This window comes from Panthera tigris, chromosome C2, assembly GCF_018350195.1.
Source record: "Panthera tigris isolate Pti1 chromosome C2, P.tigris_Pti1_mat1.1, whole genome shotgun sequence".
Lineage (NCBI taxonomy): Eukaryota > Metazoa > Chordata > Mammalia > Carnivora > Felidae > Panthera > Panthera tigris.
Window position 1 is genome coordinate 46,330,362 of NC_056668.1, and position 24,496 is coordinate 46,354,857.

A 24,496-nucleotide genomic window follows, 5' to 3' on the forward strand; every position below is an offset into this window, starting at 1 on the left:
ATAATAATGTATTAATAAAGAAGATATGCTTATTTTAGGCTTCTCTAAACTTCAAATCAAACGTGGGTTTTTTGCATACATGCTCATGATACTGATTACATGTGACCTTGCAGCCACCCCCATATTTTAGTCACACTACTAATACAGAATATAAATCATACTAATGACTGAATCGTATTAACACAAACACTGCATGACTTCTAAAAATACTTTCTTCAACACCAAACACAAATGCAGGATGTTTGCACAAATAATGCCACAAATGTGGAGCAATGTAACTTTCATGATGACCATCATGAACTGGGAAAGGTTCAGACTTTCCAGCAAGCTTTCAAGGATTTTTTCTTTTTTAATCATTATGAACAGGTGAGTCTAACTACACTTGCTCTAAATAAGTGTGTCATTTCTGTCACATCTTCTAATGCATCTGTGAGATCTTATAAGCTGGAAAAAGAGGCATTTAGAGTAGAAAAACATTCAAAGGAGTAACTTGCAAGAGTTAACTAAAACATCCTATTTCATTTGGATACAATGAAGATTTTTAGTGTAATATTTAGCATTGTGAATTTTTGGACTGAAGTACTCTGAGTCCTATTACTATAAGATTTTTAAAATTGCATCACTACATATCTCAAATAAATAATTCAAGGTACTACTTTAATTCCACTCATTTTTTAAAATACTACATAAGATGGATATGCTCAGAGAGCCTAAAGAAAGTCACTGTGACAATTTTTAGAAAAAGAAATAGCTCCCAGCTTCATTCTTTTTTAAGCCCAAACTATTCTCTGCATGTGTGATAATTTATAAAATTGAATTACATGAAGGAACGTGAGAAGTACAAATCCTCTTTAACCCCCACTAAGCACACATCCTACTTAGAACATAATGGTTAGGCAAATGAGCTCTGGAGTCCTGGCATGATTTTAAATGCCCTATCCAGCACTCCCTGTGACTTTCAGAAGGTTATTTATTGCTGCTAAATCTCAGCTCCCTAAAATGGGGATACAAACAATTCAAACAAAGGGCACAAATTAAATGAGACATTGTATGAAAACACCTAGTACTGAGGGCCTAACCTATAATAATGTGCTCAATAAACACTCTTTTGTTTGAGGGTACCATTCCAGTCATAAAAGACCGGAAAGGCTTTTGCCCGTCATATGTAGATACAGGGCATTTGGCTACAATCTAGCTAAAGTAACAGAACAACTGTCCATTACTTTGGGAAATGTACAGCAGCTTTAAAGTTTCAAGTGTAGTGTTCTTGTGAAAGTATAAACCCAAGAGAAAGTAACTCTCACTCAACTTCTCAGGGATGACCTCTACTTCAGTAACTCTCCGAATCACAAGCCGGGCTTTGTTTTTGCCATTATTAGAGACACTCTCACCCACCTGTGAAAACTCAAACACTTTAAAGTCTCAGCTAGTCAGTCTTCTTATACCCACATACTTTCCGTGAACTTGACTTCTCTCTTTTCTCCCAGTCTATTAATCTTGTCCTGGCCTCATGTCTTTCCCTACACAGCCTAGGCTTCATGTCCAGTATGTTAACTACCTCTTCCTGGTACTCTCAATTCCTAGCCATTGTGTCCTTCTCGAGTATCTACCTGTCAAACCCTCAACCCTGGTTCACATAACCTCTCTCTGCCAAAGAGCTGAGCACTACTGTGAAAACACACACACACACACACACTCCAGGGGGATAGGTGTCATTAGAGTAATGGGTTCCAATCTCAGAAGGGCACTCACAACCACTCAGTATTCTCTTATTCAGTGGTTCTCAAAACGTAATCAACATTAAAATCACCTCAGGGCTAAATAGATTAAAGGTTCTCAGGTTCCCCCCCCATCTCCATAGATTCTAATATGTATGTCAGAAAAATTATCTTAAACTTAGACATTGGTTAAAAAAAATGGTCAACAGCATATCTTCTAAATGTCACAGAAGCTAAAAGCTGCCCAAGGAATATAGGGCAAAATAGTTATTTGGATTTGCTATATTTATCACTGCTTAAAGGTCCCAGTTTTCATTACATGTTAATGTATATAGTTTCTTATCTGGTAGAGATGCAAATCATTTCTGTGCAGCTGAAAAGATAATCCCAAAGATTAGTTTATGACCCTATTGGCCCATTACCCAGATTTAGCAATTTAGCAATCACATCCTGTAACACCTGGTTTCTCAAATACTCTTAGGACACGTTTTAACACCTTACTGATTCCCTCATTAATGAATGAACTGAATAAAATCTTTGACACGTGTTCATTTTATATTTGCATGGCAGGTATGATTTTGTCTCTTTTGCAAATTCTAACCTGTAAAACAGCTCGTCAGTGGGAGCTAGGTTTTGCAATTTAACAAATCATAAGACACTAACAATAATGGCAACAACGAAACCCACATAAAACTCTTTCCACCCAGTGTATCCTGACCTCTACCATCTTCTCGCTCACTTTTCCTTTCTTTTACAAAGAAGTTTCTTCTAGTCTCCATAGTTGATGTCTTACTTCTTTGCTTCCCGTTCTAAGTTCCAATGCACTGCAATTCAGCTTCCAAAAAGAAAAGTTTAAGTCCTAATTTCCGGTACCAATGAATATAACCTTATTTGGAAACAGGGTCTTAACAGATGTCATCAAGTTCAAATGAGGTCATACTGGTTAAGGTGGAGCCTCATTCAATGACAGGTGTCCTTAGATAAAGAGAAAAAGGTTGACATGGTTACAGACACAGGAAGAATACTACATTACAGAGGCAGAGATTGGAATGATGTAAAGGAACTCCAAAGATTAAAACTCCAGAAGCTAGGGAGGCAAGGAAAGACCCTCCCCCAGAATCTTCAACAGAGTATACAGCTGTGCTGACACCCCAATTTCAGAATTCTAGCCTCCAGAACACTAAGACAATAAAGTTCTGTTGCTTTAAGCTATCTAAATTTGTGGTAATTTGTTACGGCAGCCCTAGGAAATGCAGGCCTACTCACCAATGAAACTATTCACTAATGCAGCCAGTTTCCAAGCTGCCAAAAGTTAACGTGATGAGGGAGCAAAAGGCAAGCTGAGGGCAAAGCACAAGCACATACCCACAACCCCTTCCACCTCCCAGGTGTGACCTTCCCCGGGCACTCCTGGCTGCCCAAGAACAAAGAAAGGGGAGAAACAATGGTTATCTGATAGCACAGTGATGCAGGAGTCTCCCATCAGTTTGCAACTGTCTTAATGATTTACAAGAAAAAAGCAATCTCCAGAAACCTACAGACTCAACCTCCTGGGGACCTAATGTCATCCTCTCCTCCACAGCATAGAGTATCTTATATAATCAGTCAGCCTTCACACAACCCCAGCGCAGCTCTTTCTGCTCACGGGTACTGTCCCGTGCTGTAATAAAAACACCTTTTTGCACTGAAAACGTCCCAAGAATTCTCCCTTGGCCGATGGCTCCGAACCCGACTCCAAACCATGTCAAATGGATACTTTTCCATCCTTATCATGTGTGACCTTTCCATATTATCTGGCATCGCTGGCCCTTCCTTCCCTCCCATCTTCCTTCCTTCCTTTGTATCTTCCCTCCCTCCTTAAAATTCTCCTTCCCTGGCTCAGTTTTTTGAACCAACTGCAACTTCTCTAGCATGTTCCTGGGCTTCTTACTGCCAACCACTGATGCTGTTCAGTTCCTCCCCCATTCTGGGTATTCTACCAGGGGTATCTCCCTACTTCCCTCAGTTACCACGAAGTCTCCAACCCTTCTCCTAATCCTCAAACCTGTCATCTACTTATATATTAAGCACCTCTGCTCATATTATTCACTCACTGAATAAAAATTTACTGACTTCCCAGATTTGATCCCAGCCCTCAAACATTCTAGAAAGCGAGGTGAATTATGTATTTAAACACGTAAGAGCGTTAAGTAGATGCCATGGTCCATATGCCTAATATTTAAATCCAAGTGTCTGACTCCAAAGTCTCTTCTCTATACTTTCAAAGTCCACCAAAGCACAAAACGGTGAAGAGAGACCAAGAAAGCGCTCAGGCTGTTCACAGTAAACACAAGCCAAAACCAAAAAGAAAAAAATCTGACCGTTTAAATGATACTTTCAGTAGAGCAGAGACTAGACTGCAAGGAAATCAGCATTTAACTAATATTTGTTGTGCACCAGCTACTCAGAAAATGTACAGCACAGACAGAGTCAATCGGTTAGTACGTTTGTCACTGAAAAAACCAGATACAAGGTACCGGGCAAGCAAACAGCAAAGAGGAAAGATGTATACAAGCCAGCGGGGTTTTGAGCGTGTTTCCAGGTACAGAGTAAGAAGCCCATTCAAGTTTAAATTCTACTTAAACACAACTTACATTCCCTGATAAAGCAGTGCTCGGATAAGTGGAAGAGATGGTTTCGGGAAGAAGGAAAGGTGAGGCAGGTATGCTGTGTAGAGCTTTGAGCTCTACAAAGTGGAGGGGCCACTGTGCTCCTGCTGAGCAGTAAGCCCCATGGGAGATTTGATCAGTAGTCCTCACTGGTGGTAGGACTAGTCACAGTGGGACACATGACTTTCTCCAGTGACCCTGGGCTATCCAGAACCAGAGAAAGGCAGTGGGGACTGGCATGTGAGCCAGGTTGGGGATCTGTCAAGGACAAGAGGAAGGGCATGACAGAATGAGAGACGTGGGAGGCCACATTGAGGAAGTGACCCTAGAGATGGACAAATGGACCAGATGAAGGCAGAGGAACTTAAGTTTGATGTCTTGCTAATACCTCAGTCTGCCCCTCAGTGCAAAGTCCTCCACAATTTTGTTCCCACTGACCTTTCCAGCCTTCATTTCTCATTACTTTCCTCTGACACCAGATTACTGAAACTACTATTCTCCAGGAACTGCAGCTGCCAAAGAAAAAGGAGGCAGGCAACTGTGAGAACCAAAATTAGTGCGACTCTTTGGTAATGTTGGAGATGGCCAGCAGTCAGCACTGAAATCAGAGTTTGAAAGACCCGGCAAAGGAGAGACCCAACTTGCTGACACTGATTTAGGCTGTTACTGACAAGACGGGCACAACTGTTTTCTAAGTAGCCATGGCTCTGGCTCTAGCTGAAGGACTTCTCTCACTGAGGGAGCAAAGAGGTCTAGCTCCCAGAAAGAGGGTGGCTGGGACATGCTAGGCCCTGAGCAAGTACACAGTAAGGTCCAAGAGAGGGCTCGAGTACCATGAGACTGAGAAGCCCGGGCTCTGACAGCTAACTGTGGGGATGAGACAAGAATAACATGAAGGGCACGCAAATGCCCAGACACTGACATCGAATAATGTACATGGGGCAGCAGATTCACTCCAGCAATGGGTTCCCAGTTCATATTTTTGAATGACAATTTAGTAGCTATAAGAAGACAATGAGAAGACAATAAGAAGACAACTTAAAAATCTCTGTCAGAACAAATATTTAATATACAGTGTGAATAATGGGTGGCTCAGTTAGTTGTCTGACTTCGGCTCAAGTCATTATGTCACAGTTTGTGAGTTCGAGCCCCACACTGGGCACTGTGCTGACAGCTCAGAGCCTGGAGCCTGCTTCAGATTCTGTGTCTCCCTTTCTTTCTGCACCTCCATCCCCCTCTCAAAAAAAAAAAATTTTTTTTAAGTTTTTTTAAATACCCAGTGTGAATAATGAATGCAAAGAAATAAGTGAAAAGTACTATCTTGGAAGGAGTGTGTGGGCAATGGTTAAAGAATTCTTCTCAGGGATAATACCCAAGAAGGGTTGTGAAGGAAGATCAGGAACTTACCAAGGATGCAAGGAAAGAAAAAAGCTCTTTTTTTTTAAATAGACAAATAGCATATGTAAAGAGATCACTATAGGGAACAAGGCAAAAAAAGCATGAAATTATACCTCAGAGCAATAAGTCTTACACGTGAAATATATATATAAAACGGGTGGGGATGCTGGTATAAGATGAAGTTAGAGAAGAAGGTAGACACCAGACTGTAAAAACAATTACATGTGTAACATGCAAAGGAATTTGGAATGTATCTTACAGGTGATCAAGAGGCTGCCGGACACACTATGGAAGTATTAACATAGTTCCAGGAAGGCAAGTACCCCAGGGCCCAGAACCATTGCCAGCAGTAACCAACCAGCAAATATCTGCCCAATTATTAGGCAGGGGTGCAAGGTAGGGGGCTCAAAAGGAGGAAGTAGTAAGCCAGGACCAGGTACTTAGAGTCTGGCTACTCACTGCAACAGGACAAGCTTTTATACCCCCATGCTTTCCTGACTCCTTGGTGTTCTGATGCTGTGATCTTTACTTCTCAAATGTCTGTCATCCCCGTGGACTACAAACATACCAGTCCTTTAAAGCTCACTCAGTTATCAGCAAGGCTTCTCCTATTTCCCTAGGCATTGTGAGCTCTTCCTCCCTTCAAACCCACAGCACTATGCAACCTCCCCCGGTTATTTTTAGATATAATCCAACTGAATTATTTCCCCAATGAGACTGTAGGTTCTCCGAAGACAATTATAATATTTTACTCTTCTCTAAATGTCTCAAGACTATACTGACATATGTGCACACATCTCTGGGAGCTCATCATAGCTGGTACTACTTCCTGCTATAAGTTCTTAATGAGAGGAGTATTAGCATCTTTTCTTTGACCAACCAAGCAATTCAGTTTTGACTGCAAACTTACATGCACCCTACTCAACAAAAGCCGTGCAAGAAACTTGGCCTACTCTCAGAAAGCTTAGTTGAGGGAGGCTGCACCTTGGAGGGGGTCTTCCCCATAATTTCAAGTGACTAATCAACATCTTTCTTCCAACTACATATCCTTCAGAGTGCACGTTGATCTAACAGACAATGTTTTAGCAGTCCTCTAAGATCACCCCATTATCCCATCTGCTTCAGTGGACTCTGGCATTCATTAAATACTAGTTTATTTGAATATTTCTATTTTCTGTCCTTGTGGATTATGTTGATTTCCATGTAATAATCTGGAAATTAGCATTATGTTTCTTTTTTTTTTTTTTAATTCAATGTTTGTTTATTTTTGAGAAAGAGACAGATTGCCAGCAGGGGAGGGGCAGAGAGAGAGGAAAACAGAATCCAAAGCAGGCTCCTGGCTCTGAGCTATCAGCAGAGAGCCCGACTCAGGGCTTGAACCCAAGGACCACGAGATTATGACTTGAGCCAAAGTTCGCGCTTAACTGACTGAGCCACCCAGGTGACCTGCATTATATGTTTCTAAGCTAATATTTTGAACTGAAATACCTTCTTACAAAAGATCCCACAATGAATGAAGAATTTAATCAAATGTGCTAAAGAAAATGCTGTAATAGCAATTCTGAACAATAGAGTAATTACTTCATAAATAATGAATTTTTACATTTTGAAGTTTTTGCTATATTTTTAAGTATGCTTGCATGTGTTAAATTAGCCTACACAATACATAATTTGAACACAAATTGAATCTACAGAACATAACAACACGATTAAAATTATAACCATGTAAGATTATGTAGGTGTGTGAATATAGAATAGAAAGAAACATAAAAATCATAAGTTGATACATTAGGGGGTAAAACTATGGATAATTATCAATTAAGTTTTTGGTTTAGAATCACATTATCTGTACAATATTTAAAAAATACAGTGATAAGGCCATAAGGTTTTTATAAAGTAAACTGAATCCATGAGCCATACAAGAAAAACTGCCTGTCTCACTTCATATTTCAACAACCACATTTCACTATCTCTATGAAGCTTTTCCTAATCCTAACAATTTTAGGTCATCATTCTACATCCTTCCAGCTGATCAAGAAGTTGAAACAGGAACTTTATTTGCATGCATTCAATTAACGCCCAATATTACCACCTGAGCTTTCACATCCCACATCATTTTGTAAAGTATAATCCTAAACTTAAAACCTACCTCTATGTAAATGGAGTCTTTCCGCATACTATAATCTTATGATTTTTTTATGGAAATTAATTCATTTGTCACGTTAATTCTAGCACTGGTACTTTCACCTACACCAATTTCATGGATATTAAGGTGTTGTTCTTATGTTGGTCTTCTAGAATGAACCTTAGATGTTCAGATAGAATTATTAACCATCTTCATAGGCAAATAATGTTTCTTCTTTGTTTATAACGTTGGGAAATCTACCTAAAAATCATTGACCTGTAATTTTACAATGAATTTTTCATTTACAAGTTTTAAAAATACGGATTTTAAACCTGATCATTAGCACTTTGGAATTTGTGCTGTATTTCTAATTTTCACTGTGCGAAATTAATCGGAAACAGCAGAAAAAAGATGCTTTGATTTTGCCTCTCAACAAAACTACATGTCAGAGGCCAAATGTTTTATCAGACCAAGAAAAGACAATGGAAAATTCTAAATTAACCTAATGTCAATATTAGAATTACAAATGTTCACTGCTGAGGCAGAAGTGTTCATTTCTGACAATTCACAAATATTGTTCAAAAATTATTTACCTGCGTCACAGCCAAATAAAGGCATTACTTGACAGAAAACAACTTTTTCCCCCCACACATTAGTTCTGACATCATTGCGGAACTGAATGATTAAGAAAGAACCTGACTTGTTTCACAGATTTATTAGCAAACAAAAATCAATACCTTCACAAATATTTCACGGTAATAGGTATAAACAAGTCAGTCTTAATAAATTTTAAAAATTAACTTCCTGGGGAGCACCTCGGTTGGTTAAGCGTCCAACTTTGGCTCAGGTCATGATCACACGGTTTGTGAGTTCGAGCCCTGAGTTGGGCTCTATGCTGACAGCTCAGTGCCTGGAGCCGGCTTCAGATTCTGTGTCTCCCTTTCTCTCTGACCCTCCCCTCCTCGAACTCTGTGTGTGTGTCTCTCTCTGCCTCTCTCTCTCAAAAACAAACATTAAAAAATTTTTTTTTAGATTAATGTCCTGATATTTTACCACATTCAAATAAACATCTAACCCAAGAAGGGAGGCAAGTCCTCTAGGACACAAATGAGGAAGCTGAGATCCTGAGATGAGGGGACACAAATTGCTATTCATAAATAAAGTAAATCAGGGGCATAGAATCATTCATAGACTCTCAACTTCCTATTAAATATACTTATTACAGTAAATATGCAATCAAATATGCAAATAATAAATTTAACCAATTTAAGTTTTTTAGAAAGACGTGTTATAGTAAAATAGGCTTTCAACAACAAAAAACCCATCATAGTACAATTAGATGTGAATAAATACAATCTATGTATATTAATGAAATAAGACTGGTTAAAAGACATCTCTGCTGTGAAGGGGTGACGGATTTTCAGACCACTGATAAATTTTATTCTGAGCCAAATGAAAAGAAAAATCACTGCCAGCAGAATATATGCTGAGTATTACATGACATTACAGCTCACCCTTGAAAAACGCAGAGGTTAAACACGCTGACCTCCCCGTGCATAGTCAAAAATCCGCCTATAACTTTTGACTCCCCAAAACTTTACTAGTAGCTTACTGTTGACCAGAAGCCCTACCAGCCTTCCATATAACATAAACAGATGATTGACACATATTCTGTATGCTACTGGTGTTATATGCTATATTCTTATAATAATACATAACTTTTTCTTATTTTTTAAATATTTTTGGGCTATTAAGTTCCTGAGTTTTTTCAAATGTTTGTGAATCTCCAAAAAATTTTCTAACACACTTACTAAAAAAAAAAACCGGCGCAGTTTGACCTGTGTAGCCCAAGGGTCGACTGTAACTGGAATGAGAGTAATACCTTCTGCTACTTCAAATGATATCTGCAAGATTTAAAAAACAATTTGAAGCACAGTTCTACCTCAACATATACATTAAATGCATTTCTACCTAGACTGGCCAAAGGGGGAAAAAAAACTGAAATATCATAAAACATTTTTTTCACAGCTTATATTTTGACTATATGTTAATTACAGAAAATATGGAAAAGCATAAAGAAATACCCAAAAGACAACTACTATTTTATTTCTTTTCAGTCTTCTTCCAAAGACTTATAGAGTAAAAACTCCAGTTTGTCACTTAACACTACAAAATATAGACATTCCCATTATTAAAAATTCTAATGGAGTTTTAAAACACTGCTCTTCATTTTTAAATTAGATTTCTTTTCAGGTTATGTGAGGGAATACCAGTTGGATCCCAAAGCTTGTCTGTTAGATTAGTTAAGACTGGTTTAAAAGCAATTCTATCACCGACTGCATCAGGGTCCTTTGGATAAAAAATATAATTTTTAAAAATTAGGGGAACTGAAATCTCACACAATTCCTGTTTCCAGTGATGTATACCTAACTGGTTCTTATTTATCAACTTAATACACTCAAAATTAATAATGATAATCACTTATAGCTATATTATACTTTTCCCTTTGCAAAATTCCTATGTACTATCATTTCGTTTTTTTAAGGCTATGGAATAGGTTATTCTCTTATCACAGATGTAGAAAACTGTGATACAAAGAAATTAAGTGACCTCACAAAATTTACCCTATCAACTTAGCAGAACTAGAAATCGGGTCTTTTAAATTAACACCATCCTTTCTATTTGTGCTAATCTACACTGCTTATATAAGACATTGCTGTGAAAGAGAACCATGTGTTTGTTAAAACGCTGTGCAAAAAACCGAAGTTGAATGGGGGCACCTGGATGGCTCAGTCGGTTAAGCGTCAGACTCTTGACCTCAGCTCACTCAAGTCACGATCTCAGGATTCGTGAATTCTAGCCCCGTGTCTTGGCCCTGCACTGGGAGTGCAGATCTTGCTCGGGATTCTCTTTCTCCTTCTCTCTCTGCCCCTCCCCTGCTTGCTGGCTCTCTCTCTCTCTCAAATAAATAAACTTAAGAAAATACAAACTCTGAAATCAAACCTTGAAAGAAAATAAGTTAATGTTGTGTGTTAATTAGGCCAGTTTTGAGAAATTCCAAAAACTAAGGAAACTGTCTCATTTGGTGAGGAGACACAGAACTGATTCTATACTGCTCAAAGATGATTTTTAAAAACATGATATGAACACTTCAGATCTAGAAATAAGCAAAACTGAGCATTCTGCTTATACAGTTACATTCCTTTCTGTATCAAGGTAACTTTTATTTGTGTCTCAGTTCCCTTATGTTTGAAATGGGATAACCATCCCTATCTCAGATGGTTGTGTTGAGGATTAAATGACTTAATACACATACACCACTGAGTACTATGCCTACCACAAAGTCCCAACTAGTTGTAGCACTATGCAAGCCTTCTCGTTTTTTCTCTCTCCTACTAGAAGGAAAATACATGCACAGGCTCTAAAACTTCAATAGGGGGGTGGGAAGGAGGAGATATCACACTTTATTTTATTAAATGCTGATTCAGGAATTTATTTAAGATGAACTAACTAAAAACCTGAATGCTAAGCATCTAAATTTTAAGTTACATGGCGTAGAAATGTGCCTAGAACTAAAAGAGGTCACTTTACCAAATACATTTTTCTTCATTGTGAGATTCTATTTCCACATGCCTGTCAAAGTTTCGGCATTTTCATAACGACAGGCTGTGGCCATGATTCCACACTTTACTGAGAACCATATGAGAACAACATTTAAGCTGGACTTAAACATGGAGATCAACTTAAAAAAAAAATCTTCCCAGCAATAAATAACAACCCAATCCATATTCTTCTCACTGCAATAAAAAAGGAAATACAATGGGAAAATGTGTTCAATAACTGATGCCAAACTGATTGAAAAATTGCAGTTCACTGCCTGAAAATGGTACTAAAGGCCGGAGGAGGAATCAGCCCTGCATTCTCTTTCCATTATGATGATTATTCAATAAACAGTTTTGCTCAATTCTGAAACAGGTATTTCAAGGACGGTAGACGGAAAAAAAGTTCTGTCACTTTCTGGAAGGGCTTACCCTTTTAACTCGGAATGCTCATAGCACGTTGCCTTGGGTCAGAATGAGTGTCTGACCCAGGCAATCTAGACCACCAGCAGGAATAATAGGAAGGGATCGTAAAGGACTTGTACTGAATCCAAAACTCAAAGCTAACCAGAATCAGTATCCTTCGCTTTTGAACCTGAGCACTTTCACAAAAGATAATTAGCACCACTTGCCTGTAACTGGTTTTAGATGCTATTTAATTATCTTGTCTTCCTACTCTGTCCATCATTTTAGCTTAACTTTAGGGGTCACATCTCCAAAACTTTTTTCCTCCCAAATATTTTTCCAAGAAGAATCCAATACCGAAAAGGAGGCCTTCACAGCAGAGTCTCACTTCTCTCTTTTCAGCAGCACCAAAGGCCTGGTCAAAAAGTAAAGACGCGCCAACTTGGGGGATAAGGGGCAGAGCCCACCTTTGCAACTCATCCCGGAGAGGGCCTGGTCTGGTCACGCACCCAAGCGCACTGCACCTCCCCCGCGCGTCTAGAGACCCGGCATCCCGGAGGTTCCCCTGCGACCCCGCCGCCCCTGGGGCTCCGCGCGCTCCCCGGGAACCACTCACCTTGCTGGGCTCCAGCGTCCTCGAGCAACAGGAGCAGGATAAGTAAGAGCAGGAGGAACAGAGGCATGGGGAAGGAGGAGGAGGAGGAGTTGGGGCGGGGTGGGCGAGGGCGGGAGAAGGGGAGCGCGGCCCGGGCGGGGGCGGCGGCCGCGGCCCGGACTCGGAGACGGGGAGGGCTGCGCCCGGCTCTCACCGCCGCCCGGCTCCCCATCTCGGCGGCCGGCTGTCCGCCTGCATAGTGCGGGAGCCCCGGGAGAGGAGGCGGCGGCTGCGGCGGGAGAGCGAGAGGCACCGCGCGCTACGCCCCGCGCCGGGACCGTCTCTGCCCCTTGCTCCGCTTTCGCCTCCTCTTCTCTAGTTCCTTCCCTCCGCTCCCTATCCGGAGACCCCAGACCAGAGCGCTGGGGAAGAGAGGGAAGGAAGCGGGGTACTCGAGCCGCGGAGGGCCGCTGCGGCAGAGCCGGAGGACGCGCCTCCCGCGCCGCGTCCCTCAACCCAACCCCGACTCGCGGCACACGCCCGGGGCTCCGGCTAGCTAGCTGGCAGGCGGGCCGCCCGCTCCCTCGCGCTCCCTCTGGCGCGCACTGACCACGCCTCCTCGGCCCGCCAAGGCCAATCTGCAGTTGGCTCCGGTCCGTCTCCCTCCGAGCCACCCAATCAACACGCTCTCTCCTCAGTCGGCCCGTTAGGTCCCCGGCCCACTCCTTGAGCTCAACCGCCCCTCTTCTCTCTCCTCCAATCCCCTGCAGCCTTAGGAAAGCGTCCCACCCCGCTTCCCCCAATCGGGGTTCCGCCCCCAAGCTCGGGCCCCCGGCAGCCCTGCCCGGCCCGGGCGCCTGTTATTGTTGGGACGGCAGCCCAAGCTGATCTCGCTGGGGCGGCTGCTCGCACTGGTCAATGACTTCCGGGACTCCCCCCATCCCGCTCTCCTGACTCCTCAAGCCCAGCTTGTTCATTGCTCCTCCCCTGCCGCGCATCAGGCCACTGGAAGGGGTGGGAAACCAGGATCCTGGATGGTTTTAGCTGAGAGCTGAGTCTAAGAAAGCAGAGCGTGTTTTTGTTTTGTTTTGCTTTGTTTTGTTTTTTTAATTACAGCCAGTTGTTGCAACAACTCAGACTTAAAAGGTGCAGTGTTGGATATTAAAAAAATATGTATTTCTTGTTTCCTATGCCTTTTACTATATTTACTATATTGGGGGCGGGACATAAAAAAAAAAGCATATAACAAGATCCATGCCCCCAAAGCAGTTTAAACCTAACATCCTAACATTCATTCAGCCATTCTACCAAGAGTCGTTGACCACCTGCTATCTACTTGCAAACCCTATGCAAAGACTTGTGGGATTTGCAGCCATAATACAGAAATCTTCTAGGATCTAGTGTTGGTACAGAGATGGAAACACATCATGAAAGTCAGAATGCAACAAATGCCAATTAGCGTCACAAGCAATTTGATGGAGACTGTAAGTAAATGCAGTGACAAAAGGAACTGGTCTTTTGGAAAGATGAATCCACAGGACTAGGCAGTTGATTGCTTTTAGGAGAAAGGTGCCATCCTTGATGTCATTAACATGGGCTCCTAAGAGGAGGATGGTGTCATTAACAAATACAGAAAACTGGAAAGGTGGATCAGGTTGTGTAGGCAGGTGAGTTGATTTTGGACATGGTGAATTTGAGATACTCAGCAGCTAGTATTTGAAGTTATATAACAGGCAGGGGGACATTTGGGTCTAAAACTCAGGTTGAGGAGTGCCTTCGAGTCATAGGTAAAAGTCACAAGTGGATGTGATATTCAAAATCTTGGAAGCGACTGATATCTTCAAGTGAAAAGCTAAGAGTTGGAAAGGACTCTGGAGATCATCTTGTTCAATTCCCCTATAGATCCCTCATGTGTTAAACCCTTCTACCAAATTTATTCAATAAGCATTTATTGGATGTCTGTTGGACCCTAAGATGCTTTAGGACTAATGTAGACAGTGGACATAAAAAGTTCAATCAGAGGAGCCTACATTCTGTGGGGAAGGTGAACAAATTCATTGCTGTCAGCACCATTTTGGAATTACAGACTAGTGCCACAATACCACAGTGGAAGGAGTTCAAGGACCCCTTTATGGTGAGTATGAAACTCCCGCTGCATCTTGAATAAAAAGACAAACTGGGGAAGGTGATCTGAAGCCAAAAACAAAGTAGGCTGACTCACAGACACCATGATGAATCATGTTCAGGGAGCTGAGTGGGGTTAACTATTGCTGATTTAATAGGAGGAACTGAAGACCAATCCGGAAAAGTTGACAGGGGCAAGATCTAAGAGAGGCTAAGGAGTCAGGATTTTATTTTTATAACACTGATAAACAGCTAAAGGGTTCTAAGAAAGAGTTACATTATCCAATTTTTATTTTAGAAAGCTCCACCAGACAGGAAGGTGAGGAATAGATTGGAGTGAGAGCAAGACTAGAAGCCAGGAAGAGCCTATCTGGAGACTAGTCTGGTGATTTGTACAGTTACAGGGAGTGACAGTGAATTTGATCTGCAGTGTCAGTGGGCTTGGAGAGGGGAGACTGACATGATGGATATTTATGAAGGTAGGGACTGATTACATGTGGGGTTAAGGAAGAGTCAAGGAAGATGCTCAGGTTTCTAGGTAGAAAGCATTGCCTTTCACACAGCAAGGGAGTATGATAAGGGGAAGTGTTTTGGTTGGATGTAAAGGTAGGAGACAAGATCATGAGTTCAGTATTGGACATATCAAACATGATGTGCTAATGTGGCAAGCAGTCAGTCACGTACTAAGACTTCTAGTAATTGTTCTCTGAGAAAACTCTCGTTTGTTGGACAACTCCTTTCAGAGGGCACTGAATGGTGACTTTAAGGCCACAGAGATGGTGACAGAGAAAGGTATTGTGAGTCTCAGGCTGGCATTCTCCTGATGACATAGAACTGCCCAGAGGCAGAGGATTCACCTGTGAACTGTCAGCATTATAGAAGCCTTGCCAGAACAGGCAAAACCTGGGCTATTGCCCTCTCTACTCCTTGTTGATACAGCATGAAAAGATGCCAACTATAAATGCCTAAAGTAAGAAGTAGGAGCACTTACATTTTTTCATCCCTGTTTTACTGACTGTCTGGTATTTTAAAGGGGTATTAATAGTGGAGAATAGAGTGGCGAAGAGGTTCTGAATAAGGTCGGTAGGAGGAAAGAGATGAAGGAGAAAGGGGCAAACTGGAGTTATATTTAAGGAGGTGAAATCAAAAAGCTCTTGGTGACTGATACTATAAGACAATTCCATATTTCTATGCTTCAGCTTCTTGGGTTTTGCTTTGGAACTATAGAGTATGGAACTCTGGCTAGAGAACATCTCTGGAGATCGTACTGCTGTAGTGCAGGGGGATTACAGGTATAGCACGGATGTGGAAGATGGTTGATGCTATTTCTGTCCCTATTTCTCCCACTTCCGAGCGTTGTCACTTTACTGAGTTGCAAAAACAATGAAAGAATATTGCTCTGTAATGACAAAAATCTCCTTGTGGGACCTCACGCCAATGTAACATAACAGGGATTCATTTCTAGAACGATGACTGGATATAGTGCAATTATAGTTTGCATTATCTTTCTCACTCCCTTCATGCTGCTTTAGCCAACTTTGTCATCTTCCTCACCTCTGGGACTTGGTGTGATTGAGGGTTAACATCTGCCGAGGCAGTAGGAGCAAAACTTGTCCAGGACTACTTTACCCACGTGGCTCAGATAGCTGGGTCAGGTCAGAAATGGGGATTCTTTTTTTTTTTTTTTAATGTTTATTTATTTTTGAGAGAGAGACTAGGGGGGAGGGGCAGAGAGAGAGGGAGACAGAATCTGGAGCAGGCTCCAGGCTCTGAGCTGTCAGCACTGAGCCTGACGCGGGGCTCCAACTCACAAACAGTGAGATCATAACCTGAGCCGAAGTCCAATGCTTAACCGACTGAACCACCAGATGCCCCCAGAAAGGGCGATGCTAACCAGGACCCAAAGTGAACAGATTTACAGGAGGCCGTCATCATAATATAACCTCTGTTATGAGGCCCCCTGAAGCTCAAAAGTGCTTCCACAAGGCAAGCCCAGGTCCCATGCCCTTCCTACAGAGTCTCAAACAGATATGGGTTTTAGAGCCTCCCTTGTGACAAGTCCAACAGAGAAAACATAAACTGAGCAGTGTCTTCATTGCACACCAGTTCACTGACACGTGCTAGGACTTGTAGCAGCCATGGTCAACTCCGTTCATTGACTAGTAAATGAATTAATGCTTTGGATGAAGGCTCTGGGGAAGACTAGGGCCACACAGAATAGTTACATATCAAATACCAGGAAATTAAAATGTGTATTGTTTGGATGTAGTTATGTTTGATTTCTGCATGTTAAGAAATTTAAAAATATAGAGAGATTCTTAACCTAAATTTTAATTCACCAGACCTTGTTCCCCCTTTTGTCTTCTCTCTTTTGCTCTTTTTTATCTTTCTTTCCTTCTTCTCTTAATCATTAATGAGTGGAAGAATAGAGAAAATTGAATTGATCTGCAGAGTAAATGAAAATATGCAAAGAATGGTTACAGACTGCTATTTCTGCTTCCAAATGAATCCCAGCTCAGCCACTGCTAAGGAAATGAGAATAGAGGGCAAGAACCTGGAGGCTGGTGCCTTTTTGCTTCTGTTCGTACAGAAACATCTGGGTTTTAATGGTATGACACAGTAAGAATCATTGGCACCATCATTGCTATTAAATGTCTGTTAAGCATTAATAAAACAGAAGAGACTCATTTAATATGGCATTTATACTGGAAAACTTGGGATGATGGTATGTAATGAATCACTGGTGGGCTTTATCAGTGAGTGTGTATTTTTGGCAGGATATCAGAAAGAGGGAACAAACAAGAATTTACTTTTGTGATCTTCCAGTAGGATAGTAGAGAAAGATGAATGTGGCAGTTCTGGGGAAATATTTTAAACTTCAAAGACCAGAGCCCTCAGATCTGGTTACTCTTCTCACAGGAGCATTTTCTTTGTCCTGTTGACTGTTTGGACAAATGTTTGCAACCAACATTGTTGCTAAACGTCTGAATTCTGCTGAGACTTTCTTCCTTTTTGTCAACAAAAGTGGTTTGGATACATTTTTTTTTCTTTATCTTGTAACTTCTTTCAGTTAGTCATTTCATCCAAATCTAGCTCTCAGGTTTGCTATTCATATTTTCTTAACATTTGTAAACTATTTAGGTAGTATAGCAAATTTAAGACAGAAGTGTTAGGGACATGATTTATTATAGAAAATATTTAATTTATCCTAGTGGATAATGGTTAAATTTTTTTTCTTGGCATATTTCAGCAACATGACTGACTTTCCTTGTTTTCCATTTGCCTTTTTCTCCTGTACGACCACCTCTTTTTTTCTCCTTCTACTCCTCACCCCCACCCACCAACACCCCTTTGGTTTTTCTAGGAACATAAAAATTTAACTAATTCATTCTCTTGTGGATCAAAACAAGAAGGCTTCAGCTTGGGGTTTTATCTCTGATGGAAGCTGCCAAAGATTTTAGTAAGAATGCTCTCCATAACATCAACATCATGCCTGGAAACAAAAGAATAAATTATTCGTGAAGGGTTAACAGAAAACTGAGAAATGAATAGGGAACAGAGCAGAGTAACTGAGATAATGTGATTTAGGTGTATAGTAGATGCATGCTTCCTCTTCTCTACGCCTGTGTTCTTTCCTGTGGGACCTTTGCTGGCAACACAGTCGAAAATTAAATACACAGAGCTGAGATGTTGTTTGGCTTCTGAGAAATTGAGTTGTTTCATGAGATCATGGAAACAGCTCTGGACCAGACTCTTGTATCCAACTTCCGCTTGAAAGTGCTGTATGATCTCCAGCAAGGCTCCTAACCTCTCTAGGCCTCAGTTGCCTTATTTATGGCTCTGAGAATAGGTTTAAAGTTTGACGGTTCTTCCAAATTTTCATTACACACTGCTTGCTTTCATCTCCGAGACAAATTCTAAGTCCTCATTTCCTAAATAGCTACCCAATGCAGGAGGGAGAGGAAACACAAGCTGATATCTGCAGAATTCTTCTCTAGGAGAGCATTGCCTGTGCTAACCAGGTGTGCACCTTAAAGGGTGTGCTTAGTTTGGAAGATGACCCTCATGCCCCTAACCCCCAGCCCAGCAATGCCTTTATGAACTAAGGCTAGATGAAGAGTCCCAGTTCCATTCGGTGAAAGAAGCAAATAGGACCTTGGAGCAGGGAGGGTAACCTTATCAGGAAGGAGATGGGGGAAGCAGAGGACATGAAGCTGACCATGATATGGCTGGAAGCTGGAGCTCAGAAGTGAAAAATAGTAAAAATTCCCCAGTGCTGAGAACACAAAGATGCTTTCAAAGATAGAGATATCCAATAAAGGTGTTTAGTTGTTTGCTTATGTGTGCTGTTGTAACACACACACCCCAGCCTTTCTCCCAAACTCTCTTAAATTTACTACAGTTTAAGTCTTGATTGGATGAAACTCTGGGAAATGGGTCTTAGAAGTACAGAGGTGACAGGTTGGTGTGCAATTTATTGATTCCTCATGGAAAAGGGCAGTGTCCTCAGGAGGTGAAATGAAAGCAAAGATAAAACGATGAGAAATAGCAGGAGATTCCTAGAACCAGAGGTTTTGAGAAGCTTAAACCTCCGCATAGCTCACCATCCTCTTGACAAAGAGGTTCCATCCCTAAGTAAGTCAGGATATTTGAACAATTTGTGGTTTGCTCTTAAGTTTTTATTTAAATTCCAGTTAGTTGACATAAAGTAAAATTTTAGTTTCAGGTGTACACTATAGTGATTCAGTGCTTCCATACGTCACCCGTCAGCCGGTGCTCATCACAAGTGCACCCCTTAAATCCCATCGTCTATTTAATCCAACTCCCCTCCCAGCCACCTCCCTTGAACAATGTTGTTTAAATATAAAAGGATGAGGTGACCATAGCAAGCTAGAGAATTTTAAATCATCCAGACAGCTCATATTTATTACACTAGGACAAGCAAATAATAGTATAATAATTCTACTTTTTATTTTCTAAGAACCAAGAGAATAGAAATCGAAATTGGAATTTTTAAAAAAAATTTTTAACGTTTATTTATTTTTGAGACAGAGCATGAATGGGGGAGGGGCAGAGAGAGAGGGAGACACAGAATCAGAAGCAGGCTCCAGGCTCTGAGCCATCAGCCCAGAGCCCAGAGCCCAGAGCCCGACACGGGGCTCGAACTCACGGACCGCGAGATCATGACCTGAGCGGAAGTCAGACGCTTAACCGACTGAGCCACCCAGGAGCCCCTGGAATTTTTTAAAAATACGCAGGTCACTTCTTTCAATTATTTCTTCGAATCCTTTAATTAAATTTTAATTTAGATCCTCCAAATTTAATAAGTCAATAAAATAGGGACTAATATTTTAAATAATAGCAAGGCTTTGGAAATGCAGTGTTTAAAAGGAATACCTAAGGTTTTTGAAACAAAGAAGTATATCATCTTCCTTATATCACACTCACAGACTAGCTGTTAGCCTGCCTTTTAACACAATAGGATACAAATGAGATGCAGAATATATATTTTCATTTAAGCAGATCTTTTTATTTTGGGCATTCTATTAACCATGATTTTAAAATGGCAGGTTGTGGTCTAAAAGGAGATAAAATGTTGTTCAGATTAACCTTAATTTCCATGAGATTCTGCATTAACAATCAGGTTTTAATTCCAATATAAGTAATACTTTGCATTACTGATTTGTACTATCATTTGTTCACAGTTAACATATTGCACAAAAGTGAAAATATCAGAGATTTTTCTAAAGGATTCATTGCAGACCAAGAGGACTCCTGGGAGGGAAACAAAGGAGAATGTAATTTCTCTGACCTGGCTAATTTTTTAAAAAAAATCTTGAAGGACTGTATATGCCTTGTACTCATAGAGTTTTGAACAAATGAGACTATTTTCTTACCACATATCTGGCATTATTTACTGGTTATCCCTTTAAATCAATGCTTAGTTCCCATTTGTAGATCTGAAGAATGTGCATTCATTTTTGGTGCATGTAATCAACATATTTAATACTACTAACTTCACTGAAGTGGAGGGGGAGGGCAGGCCTTGGTAAAAGACCTAAATTATTGAGTCACAAATATATGTGGTAACAAAATTTCATGGATTTCATATTTACTTAAGACTCATTTGGAAGACCCTGAGATTGTAACAGTTCCATCTAATGACAAAGTTTAACTATTTGTTTAGCTGTTTGATTTGAAACAATAAAAGTGGTTTTATTTCCCCCAAATCAATAACCAGACAGAAGGTAATTCAGGATTCACCTTAGTCTTTTTGTCATTTGCTATTATTCTCATACTTACAAATGTTGAGAAAGTACCTCATTATCACAACTGAAATATATCCACTCTAGATACCATTAGACAGTCCCATATGCTTAGAGTTAATCAAATCACCTACAAAATAATGTCCCCACCAGAAAGCCATGCTGAATCAGCACCCGGATTTTATTTTAATAATAACTGCAACAATGTGTATAATTAAATTAAAATTCTTTCCAAACTCATACAGTCATTCATGCATACTTATGGCAGCCATCCATTTAAAGAAATTATAGTTATACATGGCCCAGAATGAATTTTTAAACACCATCTGTGCCCTAATGGAAAACAAAATGAAACAAATGAGCCATGTTTGAAGATATGTTAAAATATTACACTCAAATCCCATCTGTAATCACACATTCTCTTTTGAAAGTTGTTTCTCAACATTTATGTCTATATATTTGGCATGTAGAGAATTTGTTTCTCTTTACCTATTTTTTCCTGGTCCTGCAATCATTTTCATAACTGTGTGTCTTATTCCATTCTATCATATGAATTACCCCTCACCTTTATTTTCCCAAACTAAATGAAAACAAGAGGTAGTTAACATTCATGAAAAGTAAAGTGAGTAGCCTTTAAATATTTTTCTTTTTTTTTTTTAACATTTTACTTATTTTTGAGACAGGGAGAGACAGAGCATGAACAGGGGAGGGTCAGAGAGAGGGAGACACAGAATCTGAAACAGGCTCCAGGCTCTGAGCTGTCAGCACAGAGCCCGACACGGTGCTCGAACTCACAGACCGCGAGATCATGTCCTGAGCCGAAGTCGGCCGCTTAACCAACTGAGCCACCCAGGCGCCCCTAAATATTTTTCTTTAAAAGCAGCTTTTATGGACTTGATGTAACTAATAAATGATAAAAAACCTGTGTAAGACAGGACAATATGAAAACTGTGTTTAGGAGAAGAGAATCTGAAATATTTTGAGAATGTAAAAATGTGCTTTAAAAAAATGCAACAAAACTCAGAATTCTACACCCTACCCAAAGACCATTAATTTTTCCCCCTTAGGTTTCCAAATTGATTTAAAAGCAGGATGTGTAAAAATTATGCCATAATTTTATGGGCTGTGGAATAAAATGAGCTACTCTGCTGAGATGGTGAGCACCAACACACTCAACCTGATGGCGCTTTCCAATTTCTGAGAGCCCCTTTCGGAAACCCAGGGCCTCCTTTCAGTAATGGTAAGAAAAATATTGAGAACCACTGGGTTAGAAGATTTAATTCTGACAACTAGGCTGTGTGAGTTCATTAGGGTCTTTGGCTTTTTCAGAGTTACATTTAAAAATCCTTATGTGTCTATTTCTGCCAAGCTAGTGTGCATCCTAAGCTGTATATCTTCCATATTCCTTCTCCTTTGCTGTAAGAGTCTAAATGAAACACTTTGAACCATTAATGGAATGTAGTTGACCCAGTGCCCTTTCTGTCACAATGTTGATTCACAGCCACAAAGAGCAATGGGCAGCAAGCCCAGATGCAGACAGTGTCTAAATCTCAGCAACAGGTCAGATGTGGTGCTTGCTTAACGCGCCCCTCTGTCTTGATCAAGCAGGTCGCCTGTCACAGTGGGTACAATTTCTCATTGTAGGAATTAGTTGTACACAATTTCCTGTCACCAGGATTCCTCAGAAAGCTGTTTGTGACCAGGATGAGGTACTCTGCTGTCACAGCTGAAGAATCGTGTCCTCTAACGCTGACCACCTCCCATGCTCAGGGAGTGTGATCAGAAGAGGAAGGGAAGGGGATTCACGTTTAGTGAGCCTCTACCCCTGCTTGGCATTTTACACATGTCATATTATTGATGTCTTGTGGCATTTCAGTGAGGTAAGTATAATTATTAACATATGGGCACACTGATTCAGTGATGAGGCGAGGCCTCAGCTGGAGTGAGACTCCAGGCCTGCCTAATAAGAGTGCTCATGTTTTTTCCACTTGACCACACTGCCTCCATAGTTATTCTGGGAATTTTCCTTCTATCACTCAGTGACCTAGATTCCTTCCAAAGCCTTCTACCGGCAGGCAACAAAGTACCTAATAAAAGCACATTATTTTGTTGGTCACAAAATTGTTATTTGATACAAATGGCTATTTTGGAAACTGCTACTAAAAGGTCACTTTATCTCTTGCGTTTTCTGAAATTTCATCAAAAAATTCAAATCCTGAATATTTTAAAATATGTGCAAGCTTAGATTCTAGAGTTGCACAGGGTTGAGTTCAGTGTTCAGAGAATGCCTTATCTTTGCCTAATGTAGTCCCATGAAGACTTGGAGAATCTGAGAGATTGATTTCCAGTTAAAAATGGTGGATTGACCACGAACGTTTATTCTTTCCTCCCACTCTGAAAATGATGTTAAAATGACATTAGAAGAGTTAAGAAGGTATGTATCAATAAGGACAAGGCTAGATCTCTAGATCAAGGAAACATCAGGCAGGGGACTGGAATTTAAGAGCCAGAGCTACATGGATTGGAAGAATAAATATTGTTAAAATGTCAATACTACCCAAAGCAATCTACACATTCAATGCAATCCCAATCAAAATTGCACTGGCATTCTTCTCAAAGCTAGAACAAATAATCCTAAGATTTGTATGGAACCACAAAAGACCCCAAATAGCCAAAGTAATATTGAAGAAGAAAACCAAAGCGGGAAGCACCACAATCCCAGACTTTAGCCTCTACTACAAAGCTGTAATAATCAAGAGAGTATGGTATTGGCACAAACACAGACACATAGACTGATGGAATAGAATAGAGAACCCAGAATTGGACCCAGAAATGTATGACCAACTAATCTTTGACAAAGCAGGAAAGAGTATCCAGTGGAAAAAAGTCTCTTTAGCAAATGGTGCTGGGAGAACTGGACAACAACATGCAGAAGAATGAAACTAGCCCACTTTCTTACACCATACACAAAAATAAACTCAAAATGGATGAAAGACCTAAATGTGAGACAGGAAATCATCTAAACCCTAGAGGAGAAAGCAGGAAAAAACCTCTTTGACCTCAGCCGCAGCAATTTCTTGCTCGACACATCTCCAAAGGCAACGGAATTAAAAGCAAAAATGAACTATTGGGATCTTACCAAGATAAAAATCTTCTGCACTGCAAAGGAAACAATCAACAAAACCAAAAGACGACTGGTGGAATGGGAAAAGATATTTGCAAATGACATATCAGATAAGGGGTTAGTATCCAAAATCTATAAAGAACTTACCAAACTCAACACCTGAAGACAAATAATCCAGTGAAGAAATGGGCAGAAGACATGAATAGACACTTTTCTAAAGAAAGACATCCAGATGGCCAATAGACACATGAAAAGATGCTCAACATCACTCATCATCAGGGAAATAAAAATCAAAGCCACACTGAGATACCACCTCACACCGGTCAGAGTGGCTAAAATGAACAAATCAGGAAACTACAGATGCTGGCGAGGATATGGAGAAACTGGAACCCTCTTACACTGTTGGTGGGAATGCAAACTGGTGCAGCTGCTCTGGAAAACAATGCGGTTCCTCAAAAAATTAAAAATAGAACTATCCTATGACCTAGCAATAG

General features: G+C 40.5%; 1 protein-coding gene across 1 annotated transcript in view; it reads right to left on the minus strand.

The window, feature by feature from the left end:
• DCBLD2 (discoidin, CUB and LCCL domain containing 2) overlaps positions 1 to 13,026 on the minus strand; it is a 91,450-nt gene extending 78,424 nt beyond the window's left edge. Inside the window, exon 1 of the mRNA XM_007095953.3 lies at positions 12,510 to 13,026. Within this exon, the coding sequence (XP_007096015.2) occupies positions 12,510 to 12,720 (211 nt within the window). The 5' untranslated portion in view covers positions 12,721 to 13,026. The remainder of the gene's footprint in view (positions 1 to 12,509) is intronic.
• Between the last annotated feature and the right edge of the window lie 11,470 nt (positions 13,027 to 24,496).